Raw genomic sequence first — 24,480 nt, forward strand, 5'->3', positions numbered from 1 at the left:
TTGCAGAGTTGGACACGACTTGCCACTGAACAACAATTAGTATTGGCAATACTACCAAAGAAAAGTATCCAGGCATATACAAAAGAATATTTGAGGATTTTTTAAAATCTTAAAATAAGGATGTTCTTTAGTCCTTACTAAAACTTCTGTGAACTTGTAGACCACCTGCTTGCTGTCAGCTATCCTAGGCTGTCACCTCTGTTTAGCAGCAGCTGCTGAGTCATCATGAATAGCATGGAGCTTCATGTCATGGCATGTTTTATATACTAATGTGTTTTGATTAAACGTCCACTGGTTTCTGAGCAAAAACAAAGTTTTTTGGTTGTGCAGTTGAGGACTGAAAGAATGAGAGATCTGGCTCAGTTAGTGGGCCTTTGCCATTGCTTGTGGAGATAACTGGCTTGTGTAGTCAACCCAGTACCTGTGACTTTCGCATGTGTTCCACTGACTTGCAATTTCCTGTTTTGACTTCTGGTTTAGCTCTGCTGAGGTATATCTAAAGTTTACATTTTTTCCTTTTAACTTCTGATCTTTAAAATGGCATCTTGCTTGAAGTTGTGGAGAGAAAAATTCATTGTCAGTTAATTAACTGAAGGGTGGTAACTTAAGGGAATGTGAAGAACAGCACTGAATGATTAAGTTGATCATTTTCACCTGCCCTCTTCCCTACCCCTTAACTCTTAGCCCAGATGCATTTAGGAAATGGTATCATTTTTCTAGTGGGAGTGAACAGGTCCCTAAGGAGTATGTGGTTAGTTCTTGTTGCCTGTTCAGTCTCCTTTCCCATTTCCTTTTTGTGCAGATTGTCAGGTCCAGAAAGTGAGCTCTGGAGAGGTCAAGCTGCTTTTCTTAACAGCCGCCACAAAAAGCTTGAGCCCATGGGCAAATCAGAACCTTGCCTCTTGAAGAATCTACTGCCACCTCCTGGTGAGAGGGGGACTACTTATTTTTGCCCTTTTTTGGGGAGTGTGCTTCAGAGGTTTTGTCTTCTGGTTTGGAGCTAAGGGAATCCACTCATTTTATCTTCCTAGAGGCAGTTTGTCCTTCAAGTCAGTTTCTGCATTTAGCTATTTTTTTGGAGGCAGGGAGTGGCGAAAGCTCCTTTATCTATTCAGTAGCTTAGATCGGGAGTCTATAAAGTTCTTCTGTAAAGGGCCAGATAATAAATATTTCAGGTTTTGTTCCTGCATGTTGTTTGTTTTATAACTCTAAAAAATGTAAAAATCATTCTTAGCTTGAGGCCTGTATGAAAACAGGCTGAGGGCTGAATCTGGGCCACAGACTATGGTTTGCCTAGCATTGGTTTATAAGATTGTGTGGTTTTTTGCTGTTTTGGTAGCTTCTGTATGATATTTTGTCCCAGATAATTATGTCCTGTTTGGTATTGGATGGCTGAAGAGCATTCTCAGTTTTGAAAAAGAGGGATATTGAAAGATTGAATACATAACTCATCCCAGAAATCCCTGAGTTGTTTTGACTTTTATCTTTATTTGCTTTATCCTAGATATTTAATTAATACTGTCAGCGAAAACAAATGGACATAGTTGTTAGAAAAAAGTGCTGTAATCCACTCAGAGCATCTGGGTTTGAATCCTTGTTCTGCCAGGACTTGGAAAGTTCTCTGTGCTTAATTTACTCATCTGTAAAGTGGAAATCTGTTGTGAGGGGTTGAGTGAGATAATGTAAGTAAAGCTCTTAGAACTGGGCCTGGCGTATATAGTAAGGACTCATTGGAAACTGTTGTGGTTAAATAGAGCCTTTTGCTTTAAATGTTTAGTCTCTGATTAGTAGAGGTATCTTTCTTTTATATACCTAAATTCAATCTTTTATAGGCTTGTATTGGATTTTACGACTTGTTTTCTGAGTATGAGGCCAAACCTTTAAACAGCCGTAAACTATTTAAAAATATGTTATTTTTAACATTTTCCTCATAGATGCCAGTCATTTAAGTGTATAGGAAAATAAATCCACATACTTTTTAATGCATAGTAGAAAATTTTGTTTGTGATGAGAAGCCCTTGTGAAATAGTTTTATCAGTTTACTCACCAATTTTTCTCATAACAAAAAAAGCCTAAATGTCTCTCTTTCCTGGGAAGCCCTTTGGGGCAATTACCTATTAGTTTGAAATAAAATGGTCTGATGTCACTAATTAAAACCATTTCATTAGGCACAGAATATTATTGGAAAGATGTAATGTTAATGACCTTGTGTTTTCAAAAACGTTTTACTTGTAGCTACTTAGCTTATGGTCATGGTTATAATATATTTTTGAACGATTCTTCTGTGTTGGGAAGCCCAGTTGAAAAGTCTTGCCACCAGATACAATTTTTACTATACAATTTACTGTTTGAAACAGAGTGATAGAATGCCTCTTCTGTCTAAATATATTTCAGTTTCCCTGCCCATTTGCTTGTGACTTAATACACTTTTACATCCAGTTTCCAAATAGATTGTGAAAGGAAAGTGACAGTATCTTTTTGGGATAACTTGCAGTGGGTTAAATTGCCTTAGGCTTTTATTGGGTCTCCTGTTGGTGATTTGGAAGGTCTTGTAGGGAATCCTTTTCTTGCCCTTGTTGTTAGATTACTGTTAGTTATCTATTAATTCTGCTTCTGTAATATGAATCTCTAAAAATAAGAAACTAAGCCAGGTCATGTTTCTCCTACCTGAATTAGTGTTAAAGAGCCTTAAAGGAGGTTGAAAATTGTGGCCAGTTATAAATTGTTTTTAGCTAGAATAATTTGTATGCTCACGTTTTTTGACTTAATCTCTTGACACCTGATGCGAAGAGCTGACTCATTGGAAAAGACCCTGATGCTGGGAAAGATTGAGAGAAGGAGAAGGGGACTACAGAGGATGAGATGGTTGGATGGCATGATTGACTCGATGGACATGGGTTTGGGTGAACTCCGGGAGTTGGTGATGGACAGGGAGGCCTGGTGTGCTGTGGTTCATGGGGTCGCAAAGAGTCGGACACGACTGAGCGACTAAACTGAACTTGACATTGAAAAGAGAAATGAAATATATAAAGAATGGATGGAAATCCATTTATGTGGCTGGAAAGATTTAGACTTGTTGGATAGGGAAAGCTTAACTATAGGTTGTAAAATGTGACAAATAACAGCTTGGGTTAAATTCAGATTATTGAAATCAGATTCAATATTACTGCATTAGAATTGAGTACTTTCTAATAGATACATTTTTGAAGTAAGTAATGTAAGAATGAATGTATTAAAAACTGGAAATAACTGAAAGATTTAGAGTTGCATTTAGGTTTTTACTATTTAGTGTTAAAGATATTTTATAATTAGATATTCAAGTCTCACATGAAATCTTTGGTTCTTAGCCCTTGTTCTTCACTTGGGGTTGGATGGAGCAAGGGGAAAACTGACTAGGGAGTCTATTTGAAATGAAACTTCCAAAAAGAGTGGAAAGGGAAGACTAGTGACATGGGAGCTAAGGGAGTAAGGAGAGAGTTCACAGACCCCTGGAAGAAAACTAAGGGTCATTGGCAAACTTCAGCAAAATCTAGCCCAAAGAGCAGATAAAAACCAAAACAACAGTGTTTTCTGGGAGAATAGGGCCCCAGAACCTTCAAGCTGAAGATTATGTTTGATATTTATATTGAGAGAGCCAGTGAAGTTTATGTGAGAAAAGAGATTTTATAAACTGAATTCTACTGTTTAATAGAGGATAATGTGAAGAAAAGAGTTGAGTAGAACTGAAATCAAGAAAACTAGTAGGAACAGAGCAAGATGTAAGAAGGAGGGCTATGTAGTGCTGATATGGAGAGTGTCTCTGCTTATTCTGAGATTGCAAATTGTTGAGAAGATATATAGGCAAAGAATTTTTTTTTCATTACAAATGAGTTCTGTGTTTGGATTGTAAAAGAGCCTTGTGCCCTACATCAGCCTTCTTTCATTAACCTTTGAACTCAGGTTCAATATAATTTGAAAAACTAATGTAGTCACAGTTCAGTTCAGTCGCTCAGTCGTGTCCGACTCTTTGCCACCCAACAAATCGTAGCACGCCAGGCCTCCCTGTCCATCACCAACTCCCGGAGTTCACTCAGACTCACGTCCATCGAGTCAGCGATGCCGTCCAGCCATCTCATCCTCTGTCATCCCCTTCTCCTCCTGCCCCCAATCACTCCCAGCATCAGAGTCTTTCCCAATGAGTCAACTCTTCGCATGAGGTGGCCAAAATACTGGAGTTTCAGCTTTAGCATCATTCCCTCCAGAGAAATTCCAGGGCTGATCTCCTTCAGAATGGACTGGTTGGGTCTCCTTGCAGTCCAAGGGACTCTCAAGAGTCTTCAACACCACAGTTCAAAAGCATCAATTCTTTGGCGCTCAGCTTTCTTCACAGTCCAACATCTCACATAATGTAGTCACAGTACCTTACAAATTGAATGTGCTTAATAGAAGTGTATAGTATTGAATTGAATTTACGTCTGGCCCCTAAATTGAGTACTTGTTCTAAATCTCAGTGGCATCTTGTTAAGGTTTTTGTTGTGGTTTGTTTTGCCAAATGAAGAATTGTTAGTTCTTGGGGGAGAAACCCAATCGTTGTAACCCGTCTCGGTTTAACGTTTTGCTCCTGTAGTCCTTGAATTCAGCTTCATTACTTAGGATCATCTAGTGTAGACCTTTGGAGAAGGCAGTGGCACCCCACTCGAGCACTCTTGCCTGGAAAATCCCATGGACGGAGGAGCCTAGTGGGCTGCAGTCCATGGGGTCGCTAAGAGTCGGACATGACTGAGCTACTTCACTTTCACTTTTCACTTTCCTGCATTGGAGAAGGAAATGGCAACCCACTCTAGTGTTCTTGCCTGAAGAATCCCAGGGACAGGGGAGCCTGGTGGGCTGCCGTCTATGGGGTCGTACAAAGTCGGACACGACTGAAGCGACCTAGCAGCAGTAGCAGCAGCAGCAGTGTAGACTTTGCTTTGGGGCTACAAGAAGTATTTTTAAGATTTTAATACTCTGTTTTGTTGCTTTTTCTAAGCCATTCATTAATTTTTTCTTTGACTTTTCTGCCTCTCTTCATTTAGTTGGCTTTGTGTTATTTATCATTCCAAAGGATGGTTTGATTTTCCCATGCTCTTGGATAGTTTCACAAATTGTTTTTTGGAGGAAGGGCTATTAGCGTGGCAACTAAAATATTTAAACCGAAACTGTTATACCAAGCAAATGTATTATTTATTTTTTGAATTCTAGGATTGCTAATGTCCTTTTTTTTTAAACTTGCCACAGCATATCACATGTGGGAATGAGAAGTTGGTTGAGTATTGCATCCATAGATAACTAGAATCATGCGGCAGCTAATCTGCACTATACAGACCTGCTGCTGCCTTCACAGAGCTGATCCTCTAAGCAGAGGTGAGAGATTGTCATCACCATCCCATTTGACAGATCACCTCCACTTAGGAAGTTCAGGGCACTGTTGGTGCATGTAAGTGAGTGATGGTCCTAGATTTGGAGGATCAGAGAAGCTTTTCTTGAGGGAAACTACATCAAGTTATAATGAAGCCTCTGAAAGTGGAGAGAAAGCTACTCTGGTAAAGTTGGGCTTGAGTATTCACTGCTTATCAGACCTTTACTCCATGTACTTCTGTTTCCACCTCAAGGTTAGGTTGTTTGTATTTAATATCGCAAGACAGGGAATTCCCTGGCTGTCCAGTGATTAGGATTCTGAGCTTTCACTGAGGAGGTTATGGATTTGGTCCCTGGTCAGGGAACTAAGAACCCAGGCTGCATGGCCAAAAAAAAAAAAGAGAGTATCTTTGTATCACAAAACATTCTTCCTCCTGGGTCCATACAGGAAGCTGATTTGCCCCATTCCTGGAAAGACCTGAAACGTCTTATCTACATAACTCTTGGAAAGGTTATTGAAATAATAACCTTTATCTCAATAAGAAGGCCCTTATTTGGTAATACAGTCAAAGAAACCTTTGGTAAGAAAATGATTTTTCCCTTTTTCTAGCTCTGCTTTTTTTTCCCTGCTTTCCATTAGTGGCTGAAATTCATAAAAATTGCCAGCGAAGGAAGTGCATCTCCAAATCTGTATGGTAGATAGGGTTTCTCACTCTTTGTCTGCCTTGTTCTCTGTGTGATCAGATTTCTTGTCCCTAGCAGTTCTTTAGGGCTTCCTTGGTGGCTCAGACAGTGAAGAATCCACCAGCAGTGCAGGAGCTGTTCTTTAAACTTCTGGTATCTGGTAGTTGATTATTTACTATAAATAAATGTGTTAAGTCATTCAGTTCAGTCGCTCAGTTGTGTCCGACTCTTTGCGACCCCATGGACTGCAGCATGCCAGACCTCCCTGTCCATCACTGACTCCTGGAGCTTGCTCAAACTCATGTCCATCCAGCCATTTCATCCTCTGTCATCCCCTTCTGCCTTCCGTCTTTCCCAGCATGAGGGTCTTTAACAATGAGTCAGTTCGTCTCATCAGTTGGCCAAAGTGTTGAAGCTTCAGCGTCAGTCCTTCCAATGAATATTCAGGACTGATGTCCTTTAGGATGGACTGGTTTGCTCTCCTTGCAGTCCAAGGGACTCTCAAGAGTCTTCTCCAACACCACAGTTCAAAAGCATCAATTCTTCAGCGTTCAGCCTTCTTTATGGTCCAGCTCTCACATCTGTATGTGACTACTGGAAAAATCATAGTTTCGACTAGATGGACCTTTGTTGGCAAAGTAATGTCTCTGCTTTTTAATATGATGTCTAGATTGATTGTAGCTTTTCTTTCAAGGAGCAGGGGTCTTTTGATTTTATGGCTGCAGTCACCACCTGCAGTGATTTTGGAGCCCAAAAAAGTAAAGTCTCTCGCTGTTACCATTGTTCCCGCATCTGTTTGCCATGAAGTTATGGGACCATATGCTGTGATCTTAGTTTTTTGAATGTTGAGTTTTAAGCCAACTTTTTCACTCTCCTCTTTCACTTTCATCAAGAGGCTCTTCAGTTCCTCTTTGCTTTCTGCTACAAGGGTGGTGTCATCGGCATATCTGAGGTTATTGATATTTCTCCCTGTAATCTTGATTCCAGCTTGTGCTTCCTCCAGCCTGGCATTTCTCATGATGAACTCTGCATGTAAGTTAAATAAGTAGGGTGACAATATACAGCTTTGATATAGTCTTTTTCCGATTTGGAACCAGTCCGTTGTTCCATCTCTGGTTCTAACCGTTGGTTCTTGACCTGCTTACAGGTTTCCCAGGAGGCAACTAAGGTGGTCTGGTATTCCCATCTCTTTGAGAATTTTCTGCAGTTTGTCATGATCCACACAGTCAAAGGCTTTGGTGTAGTCAATAAAGCACAAGTTGTCTTTAACTGGGAATAAAATAGATTCAGAAGTATGCTATTTTATGTTTTACTTCTCTTCTATGTTTGATTTTTCAGAATTCATACTATAAAGTAGATAGGTTTGAAAATTGATATAAGTGGCATGGCATTTGAGATAATGTCAGAAATAGTCAATTTTGTTGTTAAGCTTGTTCTCACGGTTATGTTTATCATGGCCTTAACTGGGAAACCTGTAATTGAGTTTTCAGATGATTTTAGTACAGTGTTCTTCAAACTTTAATTTGCATAAGAATCACCTCAGGAGCTTGATTTCCATTTCTAACATGATCTTAGGTGACACCAAGGCTGCTGGTCTGAAGACTTCCAGTTTGAGGACCACTATTTTAGGTTTTAGAACAAAAGGTTTGCACGTGGATTCTCTCTCACACAGACGTGCATGCTCACAGAACCAAATGATCAAAGGGGAATAAGGATTTAAGTAGTTATTTCAAGTCTATTAGATTAAGCATTTATTAACAAGGTCACTGGAAGCTTGGATAGCATGTGCCAAGGACACTTCTACATTTGAGTCTTTGCATTTTTTGTTCCCTCAGTCTATAGTACTTCTCTACTAGAAATGTGCAAGGCGCCTTCCTCACTTTTTATCAGGTCTTTGCCTGTATAAAACAGCTGCCCCATTTTGCTTTTCTGCTTTGTTGTCCATAGCACCAAATCACCATATCGTGTGCATTACGTGTTACACTTGTTTGTCTCCGTAACTTAGCATCTAAGTTCCAAGAGGGCAGGAACTTGTTCCCTGCCTTGTCCCCAGTGTTCTTGCCTGACATGTAGTGTATGATCAATAAGTATTGATTAAATTAATTGAATGAAGTAAAACAATGTTTGCTTTTACCTCTGTGAGTTAGATAAGATTTTAAAATATTCATCAGGATAAGCCTCTTTCCTGGTCCATTTATGTACTGTTTTATAGAGAGAAAAGTTGGATGTAACTTTTAGGTAATAAGTGCTTCCTGGGGAATTCCTGGTTGCCTACTGGTTAGGACTTGGTGCTTTTACTGCTGGTGTTCCAGGTTTGATCCCTGGTCTGGGAACTAAGGGCTTCCCTTGTGGCTCAGCTGGTAAAGCATCTGCCTGCAATGTGGGAGACCTGGGTTCGATCCCTGGGTTGGGAAGATTCCCCTGGAGAAGGGAACGGCTACCCGTTCCAGTATTCTGGCCTGGAGAATTCCACCTACTGTATAGTCCATGGGGTCACAAAGAGTTGGATAGGACTGAGCGACTTTGACTTTCATTGGGAACTAAGATACCAACCTACGGCCAAAAAAATGTGTTTTCCCCGAATGTGGCACATGTGTTCCATTGTTGCTGAAGAAGATGAATCCAATGACCGGGCTGACTTTAATTTTCATGTTAATTAGAAAACAAATTTAACAAAAGTACACTGCTGTATCAGTTAAGGACCCAGCAAGAAACAGTTAACTGCAGCTGAAATTTCTTTTAAGAGTCTGCTCAGAGATAAATGCTGGTGGTTAAAGGAATACATAGAGGCTAGCAGGATGCTCAGACTTAGCAGTAGTGGGAAGCTGCCGCCACCGCTAGGACTAGACAGATAAACGGAAGAAACCGTGTAACTGGCGTGGAGCAAGAGCTGGCTGGCTGGAGCTGTAGTTTTAAAGATGGGGTGTTTGAGCAGAGAGAGCCCAGGAAGAGACTTCACTTTCCTTCCATCCTCTGAGAGCTAATGACCTCCAGAATCTCTCATGAGCCATTTTGTTGAGACAGTCATCAGAGATGGTGTCAGGGAAGTGCAAGTTGAGGACTGGTACAGAATCAAATCTGTGATTTGGTAGATTTTATTGTATAGAAAGAGCTGTTTATTAAGAGAAATAAACTTCCTGGTGGCTTTCCTAGTGGCTCAGAGAGTAAAGAATCTGCCTGCAATACAGGAGACCCGGGTTCGATCCCTGGGTTGGGAAGATCCCCTGGAGAAGGAAATGGCAACCCACTCCAGTATTCTTCACTGGAGAATTCCACAGAGGAGCCTGGTGGGCTACAGTCCATGGGGTCACAAAGAGTTGGACGTGACTGGGCGACAAACACACACACAGAAAACCGTTAAGTAACAGTTCAGGTAAAAACCATGGCTAAAGTTGGGAAATGCTCAGGAAATAGTTATGTAAGCCACATAGTATCAGCACTGTCTACTCTAAGCTTTGTTTTTCTGATTGGTTACATAGTATTTTGATATATTTTAAATAGTGTCTGACTAGTGCTCCACGTATGCATTTTCCAGGTAACTGAATATTAAGATTTAAGTATACATAATTTTATTCACCTCTTGTAGAGGTAATTGTATTGTGATTTCCTGAAATGTATTTGATTTCCTAATCTCTAACTAGATTGGTGGTTCTCAAAAATACAGCATACATCAGAATCACTTGTGAGGGTTTGTTAAAACAGGTGAGCCCTATCTCCTGGATTTAGCCAGGCTGGAATGCGGCCTGCGAAGATGCTGATACAAATGGTGAAGAGACCACATCTTGGTACCCATGAGAATTAGGGTTTACTGAGCTTACTATAACTTTTCTTGATGACTTAGGGTCATTTACCCTGGAGATGGATATTGAAGTATGGGAATATTTCTGATAGTGGTTCCAGGTTAATTTTGGCATCTTTATTTCCTTATTTCTATCAAGCACATCGTGCTTTCTTTCATTGTGCTGCTAGTATTTCCCCTCTCTCTCACTGTAATCTTACACTAAGCTGCTCTGCACTGTGGTTAAATAAATTGGTTACATTTTAGTTTAGGAAAGAGAGGATCTGCAAGCAAAATTCATGAGTTTCAGTGATATCCATTTTGACTGTTGAATTTTAACTGATCTTTTCTCAACAAAACCTACGCATGTGTGCATGTTAAGTCGCTTTGTTTGTGTCCTACTCTTTGTGACCCTATGGACTGTATAACCCTCTGTGAGATTCTCCAGGCAAAAACACTGGAGTGGATTGCCATGCCCTCTTCCAGGGGATCTTCCCAACCCAGGGATCTAACCTGCCTCTTACATCTCTTGCATTGGCAGGCGGGTTCCCTAATGCTGCCACATAAGTGACCTTTGGTTACAGATGGTGTTAATTTAATTTGTGATGTACTTGCCTCCTTAGGTGAGTAGAGATCACAGGAATCTCTTAATACTTTTAGTAGCTAAACACCTTAGAGGAAGTCTACGCAAGACTTATTTTACATATTATACAAATTTTTCCCATAGTGCTTCATATCAGGATCAATCCCTGGTTAGGTAACTAGATCCTGCATGCCACAAATAAGACCCAGTGCAGCCAAATAAATAAGTAGATACATATATTTTTTTAAAGTATGCCTTTCTGAAAATTTATATCTTGGAAGCACTTTCAAGTATTTTGGAATATGGGGGAGTAAATAAATATTTAAATGTAAATAGCAAAATAATAAACGTGTGTTTTTATAGATACTAAATCTTGGAGTAGGTGTAGAATCTTTGCCAGAAAAGCTGGTGCTCTGTAACACCAGCGTAGGAAAGGGGAGCAGTGGCTTCTTTTCAGTAGTATTCCATGGCTGTCGGTTTCATGTGCTGCTAGAGAGCTGACATTACAGATCTGTTCCGAATGTCTGTTTGGAGCAAAAATAATTGCTTATTTCCTAGTTGTTCCCTATACCTTTTCAGATAATCAGAAGATACTGTCCAAGTGCCTATATCAGAGGTATCTTCCATCTTTTCTATTGACAGGATTTTTCGAAGTCCTCTTTGTCTTGGGTTTGCTTTCAAGCTTTATGTATACTACCTTAACTTTATTTTTTTGTGCCTACTGACTCATTTTTTCCCCTTCTGTGACTTTCTGATCCTATTCTGTGAAAGGGACTGTTGCCTGAACCTGGCTACCTCACCCCAGGTTATTTCTGCCAGCCTTTTGTCTCATTACGAATGAAATTATCAGTGTATGTTTCTGTTAATACTTAGTAAATTGAGAAGTGCTTTCACATTATTTCATTTGATCTTCTTTATAATTCCTATCAAGTAATAGTAGGAAAGGGTGTTATTCTTATTTTACCGAGAGTAAATCAGTACAGTCTGCTGACCCCAAAGTCCATGCTGGATATTCCACAGCAGTTGTGTTTGTACCTTGGGCACATTACTTCATTATTCCTCTTCACTCATCAAGTGGCACTGTTAAAAGCAGTTTTATAAAATTGTTGTGAAGATTAAATTTAATAATGTGTATAAACTGCTGAGACCAGTGTCTGATGCATAGCAAAGCTATAATGAACATTAATAATGCTGATAATTGTTATACCACATCTTTTTTTCTCCCTTTAAAAGTTACTGTAATATAATTCTTGGTTTTTAGGCAACATTTAATATAACAAAATTTTACCATCAATGAAAGTCTTAGATTTTATGTTGCATTTGTTGTCTTACTGCCTTTTTATTTGTCTAAATTTTTGTTGTTAAAGAATGTACAGTAAAATACTTGCTTGAGGAAGGTGTTGATGGTATTTATATTGCTTTAATATGCTGGGATCAAGATGGCTACCTTTTGTCTGGGATTATAGCATTTCAGTACATATCTTACTACTAAATCTAAAATTTATATTGTTTAGTTAAAAGCCTGTTGGGGTTTTTTAAGGATTAGAGTCATTTGGGGCAGTTATGGCTCCTGGACACATGCGTGTAGAAGAAAGAAAAAAGTAGGAATTTCATAAAGTCTATAGAATTTGTAAAATGCATTATGTCAGTGTTAAGCAACTAAATTTAGGAAACTTTGTTGGAAATAGTTATATTTTGCTCGGTATGGCTTTCTGTATATAGGTACTTATTTTAAAAGATAAATTTCTAAACTGCTTTCCATGTTTTCCTCTTCAACAGGGCATTCTTAGCAGGGTTACAGAATCTGTTAAGAATATCGTGCCTGGATGGCTACAGAGATATTTCAGCAAGAACGAAGATGTATGTAGCTGCTCAACAGACACAAGAGAGGTGCCGCAGTGGCCAGAAAATAGGGAAGATGACCATATATACTCTGATGAGGAGAGTGCGAACATTCATGATGGGAGAATCACTCCTGAGCCTACAGGAAGTAATACAGAAGGTAAATAGCATGTGGATGTTTTGTTTTGAATGATAGGTTTTCATGCCTTAATCTAAAATATTTTTATATTGCCTAGCTGTGGTAATCTAATTGTGTAGTACAGAAACCATGTTGGAGGAGGGTGAGGATCACCTTCAAATTGGTATCTTTGTAATTTAGCAGCTTTTTGTTTATTAAGGGAGGTTGAAATACTGTGTCAGTTGAGCGCCAGCTCTGCTGTTAGACATTGGGTTTGAATTTTCACACCACCGATTGTTAGTTGTGGGATTTTGGTCAAGATAATCTGTTCTCCTCTGTGCGCTCCTAAGTGGTTTTGAAGAGTGAATGTGAATGGGTCCTGGAACTAGGAGCAGAGTGACAAGGCCCCCCAGCACGTGGGTTCGGGTGTGGTGAAACTGCGGTTGGCTCCCGTTTGCTGTAGCCCACTCAGCTGGGCTGTTTGCTTAATCTTAGACTGAGCGGCCCTGTTTTAAATGCGTTTTGGATTTACTTAAGGTGTTTTTCTGGGGTTTGCAAATATTTAATAGCTTCAGGTAAAGCACGAATGTGACATATTTGGGACTAGTACTCTGTCATTGCACTTCATGTCTTTTTTATAGCTTTAGTGAGATGGACTTCAATAAGTGGGTTCACCCATTTAGAGTGTATAGTTCAGTGATTTTGTTGTTGTTGTTTAGTGATTTTTAGTATATACAGAGTGTTTCACAGTCGATTTTAGAACATTTTAATTATCCTTCCCCACCCCATTCCCCTGAAATCCTACACCCATTAGTAGTCACTACCCATCCCTGTCCCTCTGGCCCCAGGCAACCACCAATCTGTATCTATAGATTTGTCTAGACTGACGTTTGATACAGATGGAATCATAAAATATGTGATCTATTGTGACTGGCTTCTTGAACTTAACATGATGGCTTTGAGGTTCATCCATGTTATAGCATGTATCAGAACTTCCTTTTTATTGCCAGATATATTTCATGGCTTGGATAGACTACATTTTATTTATCCATTTACCAGTTGATGAACGGTTGTGTGGTTTCTTCTTTTGCAGTATTGAGAACACTCCTTTTTTGAGTATTCCTGTGCACGTTGTTTTGTGGATGTGTTTTCTCCTAGGCAGGTACCTGGGAGTAGAATTGCTGGTTCATCTGGTAATTTAACATTTTGAGGAAAAAACTGTTTTTCTAAAATGACTATACCATCTTACCTTCCCACCGGTGGTGTGTGAAGAAGGCAATTTCTTTACCCTGGCAGTGTGTGAAGATGCAATATCTTTTTTACTTCTTTCTTTCTTTTTTTTAAATATAGCTCTTCTGGTAGATGTGAAGTGGTATCTCATTGTGATTTTGATTTGCATCTTCCTGATCACTAATAATGAGCATCTTTTCATGTGCTTACTGACCATTTATATATCTTTGGAGAAATGGGCTATTCAAATCCCCCTTTTCCATTTTTCACCAGGTTACTTTTCTTTTTATAATTGAATTGAAAGAGGTTTTGACATATTCTGGATATAAGTCTCTTATCTCTACATGATTTGCAAACATTTTTCTCCCATTTTAGCTTCTTGATGGTGTCCTTTGAAGCACAAGAGTTTTAAATTTTGAGGTCCACTTTATCTATCAAGTATATATTTCTTTTCAATTTATATATTTTTTTCTTTCGCTGCATGTTTTGACTTCCAGTTACACAGCAGTATTTTTCGTAACTTTAAGTCTTGTCTTGCCTCAATAATTGATGTGAATATGTGCCTATTAATTTTGGTATACTTAGTAACTTATTTTCCTGCCTGATTTGCTTTTAGTCAGAACTAGTGAGCGTGGAATGGGCTGAAAGAGGGACTCTTATTTTGGAGAAGTGGCAAATCTAAGTTTTCTTTAGTTCAGTTCAGTCGCTCAGTCGTGTCCAACTCTTTGCGACCCAATGAATCGCAGCACGCCAGGCCTCCCTGTCCATCACCAACTCCCAGAGTTCCCTCAGACTCACATCCATCGAGTCCGTGATGCCATCCAGCCATCTCATCCTCTGTCGTCCCCTTCTCTGCCTGCCGCCAATCCCTCCCCGCATCAGAGTCTTTTCCAATGAGTCAACTCTTTGCATGAGGTGGCCAAAGTACTGGAGTTTCAGCTTTAGCATCATTCCTTCCAAAGAAATCCCAGGGTTGATCTCCTTCAGAATGGACTGGTTGGATCTCCTTGCAGTCCAAGGGACTCTCAAGAGTCTTCTCCAACACGACAGTTCAAAAGCATCAATTCTTTGGCGCTCAGCCTTCTTCACAATCCAACTCTCACATCCATACATGACCACTGGAAAAACCATAGCCTTGACTAGACGGACCTTAGTCGGTAAAGTAATGTTTCTGCTTTTGAATATGCTATCTAGGTTGGTCATAACTTTTCTTCCAAGGAGTAAGTGTCTTTTAATTTCATGGCTGCAGTCATCATCTGCAATGATTTTGGAGCCCCCAGAAATAAAGTCTGACACTGTTTCCACTGTTACCCCATCTATTTGCCATGAAGTGATGGGACCAGATGCCATGATCTTCATTTTCTGAATGTTGAGCTTTAAGCCAACTTTTTCCCTCTCCTCTTTCACTTTCATCAAGAGGCTTTTGAGTTCCTCTTCACTTCCTGCGTAAGTTTTCTTAGTGATACTCAATTTGGCTTAGTCTTTTTTATTAGAGTAACTTAGGGAGTTTTAATATCTGTACTTTTCAAGATCTCTTTCTAATATATTACCAGCAACCATCTGGAGGTTTTACTTGGTAGGTCTCTAGAGTGACTGCTTCTGTGTCATTCTCTTTTTTGACATCGAATGGGACCCCAGCTTCTCTCTTTGGACTAGAGACTTGGAGTGTGCACCACCATATATCTACCGTGACTGAAGCTTTTTCCATCCTAATGCTTGTGGGGATTAACTAACTTGAAGAATTCAGTTTAGGTATGAGATAAATGGAGTGTCTCATTGTACAGCTGTGAGGTTCCTTTTTGTTTGTGTGTTTGTACTTTTGTTGAAATGATGGCAGTGGTCTGCCAAGGTTCATTCCCACTTGGATTTTATTCATTATATTATTAAGTTTACACAGTAGCTTTCTATTATATCTATACATAGTACACACACCTTTGTGAATAATTTCTAAATTTAAATTATTGTGGAAATTTTCAAACTACAAAAGGAAGGAGGAGGATAATACAGTAAACCCCTCGGACCTGTTAGCCAGTTTCAAGGATAGCCAGCTTATGGCTGACACTGTTTTCCTCATTCCCACATCTGTTCACCCACCTTCTCATTCGAACTCCTCTGATTTAGAAGCAAGTTGTGAGCAGCTTTTGATACTAACTTCAGAAACTTGGTGGCATTTTCCCTCTGTCTTGTCTTAGAGCTGACTCCTGCTCCTGTCTTAAAATCTGTAAGTTCTAGGCAGTTCTCTTTTGGCAGACTGCCTCTATCTAAGTATTCAGTACTTACAGCCAGATAATGTGTGACTATAGTATCAGTTGATAACTCTCCTGTGTAATGAATGTAGATCTTATTAGAAAGTGCTATCGATTTGTTTACTCTGTGAAACATTATTCTTAAATTTGACAGTGCATTCTCAAAACAACTTAGACATACTTGCTCTTAAAGTAGTGTAAAATTATTGAAAGCTTAAAATAAGTAGATGTAACAATCCTGCATGTTGCTTACTAATTACCAGTGTAACTCATATATTAATAGTAACTGGAGCAGGAGAATATTGTACATCCTTCAAATAGCACAGTGCAGTATGAGCAGTTATAGAATCTGCAGCCTCTTTCATATCTGTTGTCTGCAGGTTTCTGCTTTCATGTACCTCCTTGTATTGCGTGTTTTAATGATGGTGAGCCATTAGGTGTCTAGATTTCTTTTACTCAGTTAATGGCATTAATCAGTGAGGAGAACCTCAAATAATGTACAGGATAGATTTTTTTTGATTCAGTAAGAGTTCAAACCTTGGAGGGGGACACCCACAATGGTGCATCTAACATGCTGATCAGCAGTGGACTGAAATTGTAGACTGTGCTGGCTGATTAATACTGTGATATCATAGGTGTACTCTCAGAAACTGAGCATTTATGGCTGATGTGAATCTGTAGATGACATGACCTAATTTAGTCTTACTATCCCCAAATGTGTCCTTTATTGGGCCTGGTTTAGAGAGTAAGGAAGCTATGTAAACCTAAAAAACTGGCATTGCTGTTAGCAGCATACCTTCCAGTAGAAGTGTATCATACCAGATTGCTTTTTCTCTATGGCTTCTCTATATACTAGATTGAGTAGATGTCTGCCAATATCTTGAAAATATCCTATGGGATAAACTGCTGCAGGGGTGAGAGAATGGGTCAGTAAAAAGCACCTTTAGGATCTGCTACAAAATTAGAATACTTCATGCTATAAGAAACATTTCAGCCTATGTGTATATGAATCCTGACTCTGGAGATAACTGAAATATGATAATGTTTAGATACCAATAGGTGTAAGTGCCAATTCCGGTAGATTTCAAAGCTCCTGCCAGTTTCTCCCTTAACTTGAGCAAACTTGGTAAGAAATTATTACATTAAACACTAATTCCCATTCCCTTCCCCTCAGCCCCTGGCAAACACCATTGTACTTTTGCTATGACTTTGACTGCATACTTCAAATGAATAGAATCATAAATATTTCTCCTTCAGTGACTGACTCACTTCACTTAGCAGAATGTCTTCAGAGTTCATTCACATCGTTCTATGTCTCGGAATTTATTTCCTTTTACAACAGTAATATTCATTGTATGTATTTACCACATTATTCATTCATCTGTTGATGGACACTTAGGTTTCTTCCAACTTTGGCTCTTGTGAATAATGCTGTTATAAACATGGTTATACAGATCTCTTTGAGACTCTCCTTTCCGTTCTTTTGGATAAATACCCAGAAGTGGAGTTGTTGGGTCATATGGTAATTCTGTTTTTAATTTCTTCTGATAGTAGTTGTCCTTAAGAGTGTGAAGTGGTATCTCACTGGTTTCGATATGCATTTTTCTGTTTAGAAATGTTGAGAATCTTTCCATATGCTTGTTGACTGTGTATCATCTTTGGACAAGAGTCTGTTCAAGTCCTTTGCCCAATTTTTAATCAGATAATTTGATTTATTATTGTGCTGCTAAGTCACTTCAGTCATGTCCGACTCTGTGCGACCCCATAGACGGCAGCCCACCAGGCTCCACCGTCCCTGGGGTTCTCCAGGCAAGAACACTGGAGTGGGTTGCGATTTCCTTCTCCAATGCATGAAAGTGAAAAGTGAAAGTGAAGTCACTCAGTCGTGTCCTATCCTCAGCGACCCCACGGACTGCAGCCTTCCAGGCTCCTCTGTCCATAGAATTTTCCAGGCAAGAGTACTGGAGTGGGGTGCCATTGCCTTCTCTGGATTTATTATTGTAGGAGTCCTTTATATGTTCTGGATATTAACAACTTATCATATATATGATTTGCAAACATTTTCTATTTTTATTTGTATTTCTTTTATTCCTTAAGTTGCCTTTTCCCTCTTGATTATCATGTCTTAGTTTTAAAAACTTAAACACAAAAGTTTTTTAGTTTGATACAGTCCCACATGTCTTTTTTCTCTTGTTGCCTGTCATATTTGAGAAATCATTGCCAAGATTGGCATCTTAAAGCTTTTCTGTTTTTTTTTTTTCTGTAAACATTATATTTTGGAGTCTTATGTTTAGATCTTTAATCCAGTTAGTTTTATTTTTGTGTATGGTGTAGGATAGGGTCCAGTTTCCTTCTTTTGCCTGTGGATATCCAGTTTTCCCAAAACTATTTATTGAAGAGATGGTTCTTTCCATTGACTGGTGTTGGTGCTCTGTCAGGGATCATTTGACCGTGTGTGCAAGGGTTTATTTCTTGGCTCTCTGTTCTATCCTATTGGTCTGCATGTCTGTCTTTATGCCACCACCATGCCTTTGATTGCTGTTTTGTAATAATTTTTTGAAATCAGGAAGTGTGACAGCTCCATTCTAGTTCTTTTTCAGGATTATTTTGGTTATTAAGGGTCCATTGAGATTCAATAGGAATTTTAGGACAAATTTTTCTATTTCATCAGAAAAGGGTCATTGGGTTTTTTTTAAAGGAATTGCATTGACTCTGCAGATCACTTAGGGTAGTATTGACATTTAACAATTTTAGGTCTTTCAGTCTAAGAATATGGGATGTTTTTCCATTTATTTACATCTTAAATTTCTTTCAGCCATGTTTTGTAGTTTTCATCATGCAAGTTCTTTCACTTCCTTAGTCAATTCCTAAGTGTTTTATTCTTTGTGATGCTACTGTTAATGGAATAACTTTCTTATTTTTCATTGTTAGTGTATAGAACAAAACTGATTTTTGCATGTTGATTTTGTATTTTGCTACTTTGCCAAATTTGTTTTTAAGTATATTTGATCACTAAAGTGTATTTTGGCAGTAGGTTAGGCAAGTTAATTTCAGTTAGTTGAAAACCTTGTTTGAGTAAAGAATGTCTTAAATTGTGCTTATCACAGGAGGCTTCAGCGTTTTGACTGGAAGTTATATTTATTATATAGTTATATAGTATATTTTCTTGAAACAAACACTTTTATTTTGATAGTATATTGCTTTTTCTAAACTGAGTGTTAATAATGTTATTGCTGTTCTCTATAGAACCCTCAACAACTAGTACTGCTTCAAATTATCCAGATGTATTAACAAGGCCTTCTCTTCATCGGAGCCATTTGAATTTCTCCATGTTGGACTCTCCTGCGTTACACTGTCAGCCCTCTACATCTTCGGCATTCCCCATCGGCAGTTCTGGATTTTCCCTCGTAAAGGAAATTAAAGATTCTACCTCTCAGCATGATGATGATAACATCTCAACCACCAGTGGGTTTTCTTCAAGAGCTTCTGATAAAGGTATTCTTGGCATTTGGTAGTAAATAATTTTGGTAGTTGAAAATAAATTTCATGGGATAATTTTTTTCTAACTTGGCTGTCATTTTCATTTTCTATTTATAAAAACATAGGCATTGTTATTAGTGTTATTACTGTGCATTGCATATTTTTATTTCAGATATAGCTGTTTCAAAGAACACTTCAGTGCCACCTCTGTGGTCCCCAGAGGCTGAACGTTCTCATTCATTCTCACAGCACACTGCCACCAGCTCAAAAAAACCAGCATTCAACTTGTCTGCCTTTGGAGCACTTTCTCCTGTGAGTCCTAATTTGATTTGATTTAACCACATTAGTTTTGAGTGCTTGTCTTATAATTTATCGTTATGTTTCTGTGCAGTCACTTGGGAACTCTTCAATTTTTAAAACAAGTCAACTTGGAGATTCTCCTTTTTACCCTGGAAAAACAACATATGGTGGGGCAGCAGCCGCTGTAAGACAGTCTAAACTACGAAACACACCATATCAGGTTGGTTTGAATAGAAGGGTTTATACCTTTTTTTCTTTTAAAAATAAGTTAACTATTGTCACTCAAAAAAAGTTTTGGTCCATTTATTCTTTGGCAAAATGATAAAACTGTGGATTACATTCTTTTCATTTAGGAACTATATTAATAATATTTTGGACCAAAGTGAGCATTTTATCCATTATTTTTGTGTGTGTGTTAGAAAGTATGATAGTTAATTCCTTTTTTAAAAAGTTGAGGTGTATGTAACATATAGTAGAATTTACCCTTATCACAGTATTTGTATTTTAACTAAATAAATACAGTTGAATAACTACTTCTGCACTCAAAATACTGAATAAACATTTCCATCATACCAAAACATTACCTTGTGCAACTCTGTAGTCAACCCTTCTTTGTACTTCCACCTCTTGGCAACCAGTATCTGTTTTCTTTTCCTGTAGTTTTGTTTTTTTTCCCCCAGGATGTCATAAATTTAATCATATACTGTGTATTTTTTGAGTGTGGCTTATTCTGTTTAGCATAATATACTTATGCATTATGCAGATCAGTCTGTATTTACATATATCAGTAGTTAATTCCTTTTTATTGCAGTTATAATACAGTTTGCTTATCTACTCACTAGTAAAAGGATGCTTAGATTATTTCTAATTTTTGTCTATTGTGAATAAAACTGCTGCTGCTAAGTCGCTTCAGTCGTGTCCGACTCTGTGCGACCCCATAGACTGCAGGCCACTAGGCTCCCCCGTCCCTGGGATTCTCCAGGCAAGAATACTGGAGTGGGTCGCCATTTCCTTCTCCAGTGCAGGAAAGTGAAAAGTGAAAGTGAAGTCACTCAGTCGTGTCCAACTCTTCGCGACCCCATGGACTGCAGCCCACCAGGCTACCCCGTCCATGGGACTTTCCAGGCAAGAGTACTGGAATGGGGTGCCATTGCCTTCTATGAACATTAATTTTCATTTCTCTTGGGTATATTCCTAGAAGTTGGACTGCTGAGTCACATGGTATATGCATTAATTTTATAATAAACCACCGGAGTGTTTTGCAAAGTGGGTGCTACCCCTTTGCATTCTCACCATACAGTCAGCACTTGTTATCAATTTTTTAATAGACATGTAGTGATAATTCCAACTAACTGTGGTTTTGCATTAATGGCAACCCATTCCAGTACTCTTGCCTAGTACTCTGTCCCATGGACAGAGGAGCCTAGTAGGCTACAGTCCACGGGGTCGCAAAGAGTTGGACATGACTGAGCGACTTCACTTTCACTTTCACTAATGACCATGATGGTGCTTATTTACCATCAGTATATCTGGGGCAAAATACGTGTACAAATGTTATTGCCCATTAATAAAAATCTAAATATTTTATTGAGTTACAATATGAAATATTAGTTTTAGGTATGCAACATAATGGCTTGATATCTTTATACATTATGAAATAACCACAAGACCAGTTACTATCCATTGCCATACAAAGTTGTTAAAATATTGTTGAATGTATTCCCTATGTGTACATTACATCCTTGTGACTTATTTTATATATGGAAGTGTAGACCTGTTAATCTCCTTTGGCAATTTAGTCTATCCCTTTTGCTCATTTTTAAATAAGATTTTTTTTCTTATTTATGAGTTTTGAGAATTCATTATTCAGGGTGTATGTCCTTTATTAGATACATGTTTTGCAGATATTTTCTCCCATTCTGTGGCTTATCTTAATACCTTGTCAAGACAAGTTTTTACTTTTGATGACATTCAGCATATCAGGTTTTTGTTTTTTTGTTGTTTTTCCTTTTATGGTTCATGCCTTTGGTGTTACGTCTAGAAATTTTTACCCAGCCCAAGGTCACAAAGATTTTCTTCTGTTTTCTTTTAAAAGCTTTATAGTTTTAGGTTTTAATTTAGACCTTTGATTCATTTTGAGTTAAAATTTTATGTATAGTATGAAGTGTGAATCAAGATTCATTCTTTTAAACAAATGAATGTCCATTTTTTTCTAGTACGTACTGTTTGTTGATAAGATTGTACTTTATCCATTGAATTGTCTTTGCACCTTTTTTGAAAATGAATTGACCGTATATGTGGCTCTATTTCTGGACTTACTATTCTTTTGACACGTGTGTGTGTGTGTGTGTGTGTGTGTGTGTCCTTTTGTCAACACTGTGCTTTGTCTTGATTGCTATATCTTTATAGTAAGTCCTGAAATCAGGTACTCTGAGTTCTCCAAACTTCCCTCGCCCCTCACAGGATTCAGAGAATTGAAATTTTCAATTAAGGCATAAAGAAAAAAACTTGAACATGAGCTTAATGATACCACCCAAAGACAGGTTGCTGTTAACAGTTAATTCTTTTTCACTTTGCACATAAAATTCTGTTTCATAGTTATTTTCACTCTCTGAAATTTGTGCTTTAGAGTATAAAGTTCTAGCAAATAACTCAAGGTTTACATTATAGGCACCAGTCAGAAGACAAATGAAAGCTAAGCAACCCAACGCACAGTCCTATGGTGTCACTAGTTCAACAGCTCGGAGGATATTGCAGTCCTTAGAGAAGATGTCAAGTCCTCTAGCGGTAAGTTTTTAAAATCACAATTAAATTCAGGAGTATAGCAAAATTTAAGCATAGTGAGAAATCTTAATTTCATTATTTCAACATTAACAGGATGCAAAAAGAATTCCATCTGTTTTTTCTTCTCCTCTGAATTCTGTAAGTAGACTTTTAAATATTTAAAGAGGTACATTTTCACATGTTGGTGATATCATATTTTTCAGTTTCCCATCCATTCTAATGGTATTTTATTTCTTTAGCCTCTTGATAGGAGTGGGATGGATACCACCACAGACCTTCAGGCCAAAAGGGAAAAGGTAAGCCTTCTTTAGCATTTATCTAAGGTACTGGTGGTTTTGTATTTATTTTTAAGTTGACAAATATACAAATTGGCTTTAGTTGATGGTCATTAGGAAACATGTTTGAAAAAAATGGATTTTTTTTTAAACTTGGATTTTGCAGCTTCTTGTGAGGGCCTTAGCACATGCTGTACATGTAGTAGATGGGATATATTGGTTATGTCTTGGCATTTCCGTTTTCAGTATCCTGGCAGTCTTTTTATAGTTGATTTACAATATTGTGTTAGTTTCAGGTATACAGCAGAGTGAATCAGTTATGCATATACCTGTATGCCCTCTTTTTTTAGGTTCTTTTCCCATATAGGTTGTTACAGAGTCTTGAGTTCCCTGTGTTGTACAGTAGGTTCTTATTAGTTAACTATTTTGTATATTTCTGGCAGTCTTTATATGAGTAACTCTTAGCTTTTGATAAATGAAGGTAGGCTTGAACAGAGCTTGACATGTTTACTTAGCAGTTCAGTGAACTAAAGTTCTCATTGAACATAGTTATTTTGTAAACTTTCCTCATAAACATTATGTCAAATCAGTTATGTGTGATAGGATTTCCAGTTTGCATATCTTCTATCAGTCAGCCAAGACAGCAGAGCTAATGAAAAATATAATACAGTTATATCTTGATAACCCTTTTTATCACATTCTATTTGGTTAAAATTAGTTTGGGGTTTTATTGTGAGAAATAAAAATGCTTGATAATTAAGCTTAAAGAGGTATAATTTTTGTCAGTTATATTTATGGCTAAGTGCCCTTAAGGGAAAGCAGATTCCCACATCATTCCTTGTAAAGCATTTATTACACCACCAGGTTCCCTCAGGAGTAATTGATTAAAATTATCATAAATCTCTGAATTAATTGTAGGAACTGTGTTCAAGATATTGGTAAATGACAATTATTTTATTGCAATTCTGATGCAGAAAAGAAAAGATTAATTGAGCTTTTTCTTGGGATAGCATTGTTTCTCAATTTTTAGTATTACCTTATGGCTCAGCTGGTAAAGAATCCTCCTGCAGTGTGGAAGATCTGGATTCGATCCCTGGGTTGGGAAGATCCCCTGGAGAAGGGAAAGGCTACCCACTCCAGTATTCTGCCCTGGAGAATTTCATAGACTTTATAGTCCATCAGGTTGCAAAGAGTTGGACACAACTGAGACTTTCCCTTTCAGACATTTGTAATAAGGCAAGAGGGAATTCATTATTGGCTGCTGTGATGGGATTAAGTTAAGCCATTATCTGCTTTTCTGTGACTCATTTATATCAGATTGTTTCAAAAGAAATAAAATTTTAAAATTGTGTCATAAGAGAAGTTCTCATCAACAAAAATTTTATTGGTGATTGAGTATAGTATCAGTTGATGGGGTTGCAAGAGTCTGACACAACAAGTGAACAACGACAACAGTGGTTTCAGTAAAATTTTGGTAGCGAATGCTAGGAAATATAAAGGCCAGGGCACAGTATTGCTGTTGAGGTTTCACAGTTGCAATCAGAACAGTCTACAGAATAGACTTTCTCATTGAATTATAGGATCACATTTGTGATGAGGATTTAGGGATGATCTAGTGACTAGATGGAGGCTTTGCCCTAGAAACCAACATTGTTCACAGCTGCTGCTGGATGAAAGGACTGTATTCATAGTATTATAATCTTTGGACAAAGTAGAAGCTCTTGGCTTTATAGTCATCTCACACCAACTGGAGTTTTGCTGTGTTTCAGTGTACCAAAAGACGT

At 38.1% G+C, this 24,480-nt stretch overlaps 1 protein-coding gene across 1 annotated transcript in view; it reads left to right on the forward strand.

Annotated features, from left to right (window-relative positions):
- NUP153 (nucleoporin 153) overlaps nucleotides 1-24,480 on the forward strand; it is a 67,713-nt gene that overhangs the window by 2,773 nt on the left and 40,460 nt on the right. The window contains exons 2-8 of the mRNA XM_069563315.1: nucleotides 12,201-12,423; nucleotides 19,104-19,352; nucleotides 19,510-19,649; nucleotides 19,729-19,857; nucleotides 22,308-22,424; nucleotides 22,515-22,559; nucleotides 22,661-22,717. Coding sequence (XP_069419416.1) covers nucleotides 12,201-12,423; nucleotides 19,104-19,352; nucleotides 19,510-19,649; nucleotides 19,729-19,857; nucleotides 22,308-22,424; nucleotides 22,515-22,559; nucleotides 22,661-22,717 — 960 coding nt within the window. The remainder of the gene's footprint in view (nucleotides 1-12,200; nucleotides 12,424-19,103; nucleotides 19,353-19,509; nucleotides 19,650-19,728; nucleotides 19,858-22,307; nucleotides 22,425-22,514; nucleotides 22,560-22,660; nucleotides 22,718-24,480) is intronic.

Source organism: Ovis canadensis, chromosome 20 (genome assembly GCF_042477335.2).
Source record: "Ovis canadensis isolate MfBH-ARS-UI-01 breed Bighorn chromosome 20, ARS-UI_OviCan_v2, whole genome shotgun sequence".
NCBI classification, from domain to species: Eukaryota; Metazoa; Chordata; class Mammalia; order Artiodactyla; family Bovidae; genus Ovis; species Ovis canadensis.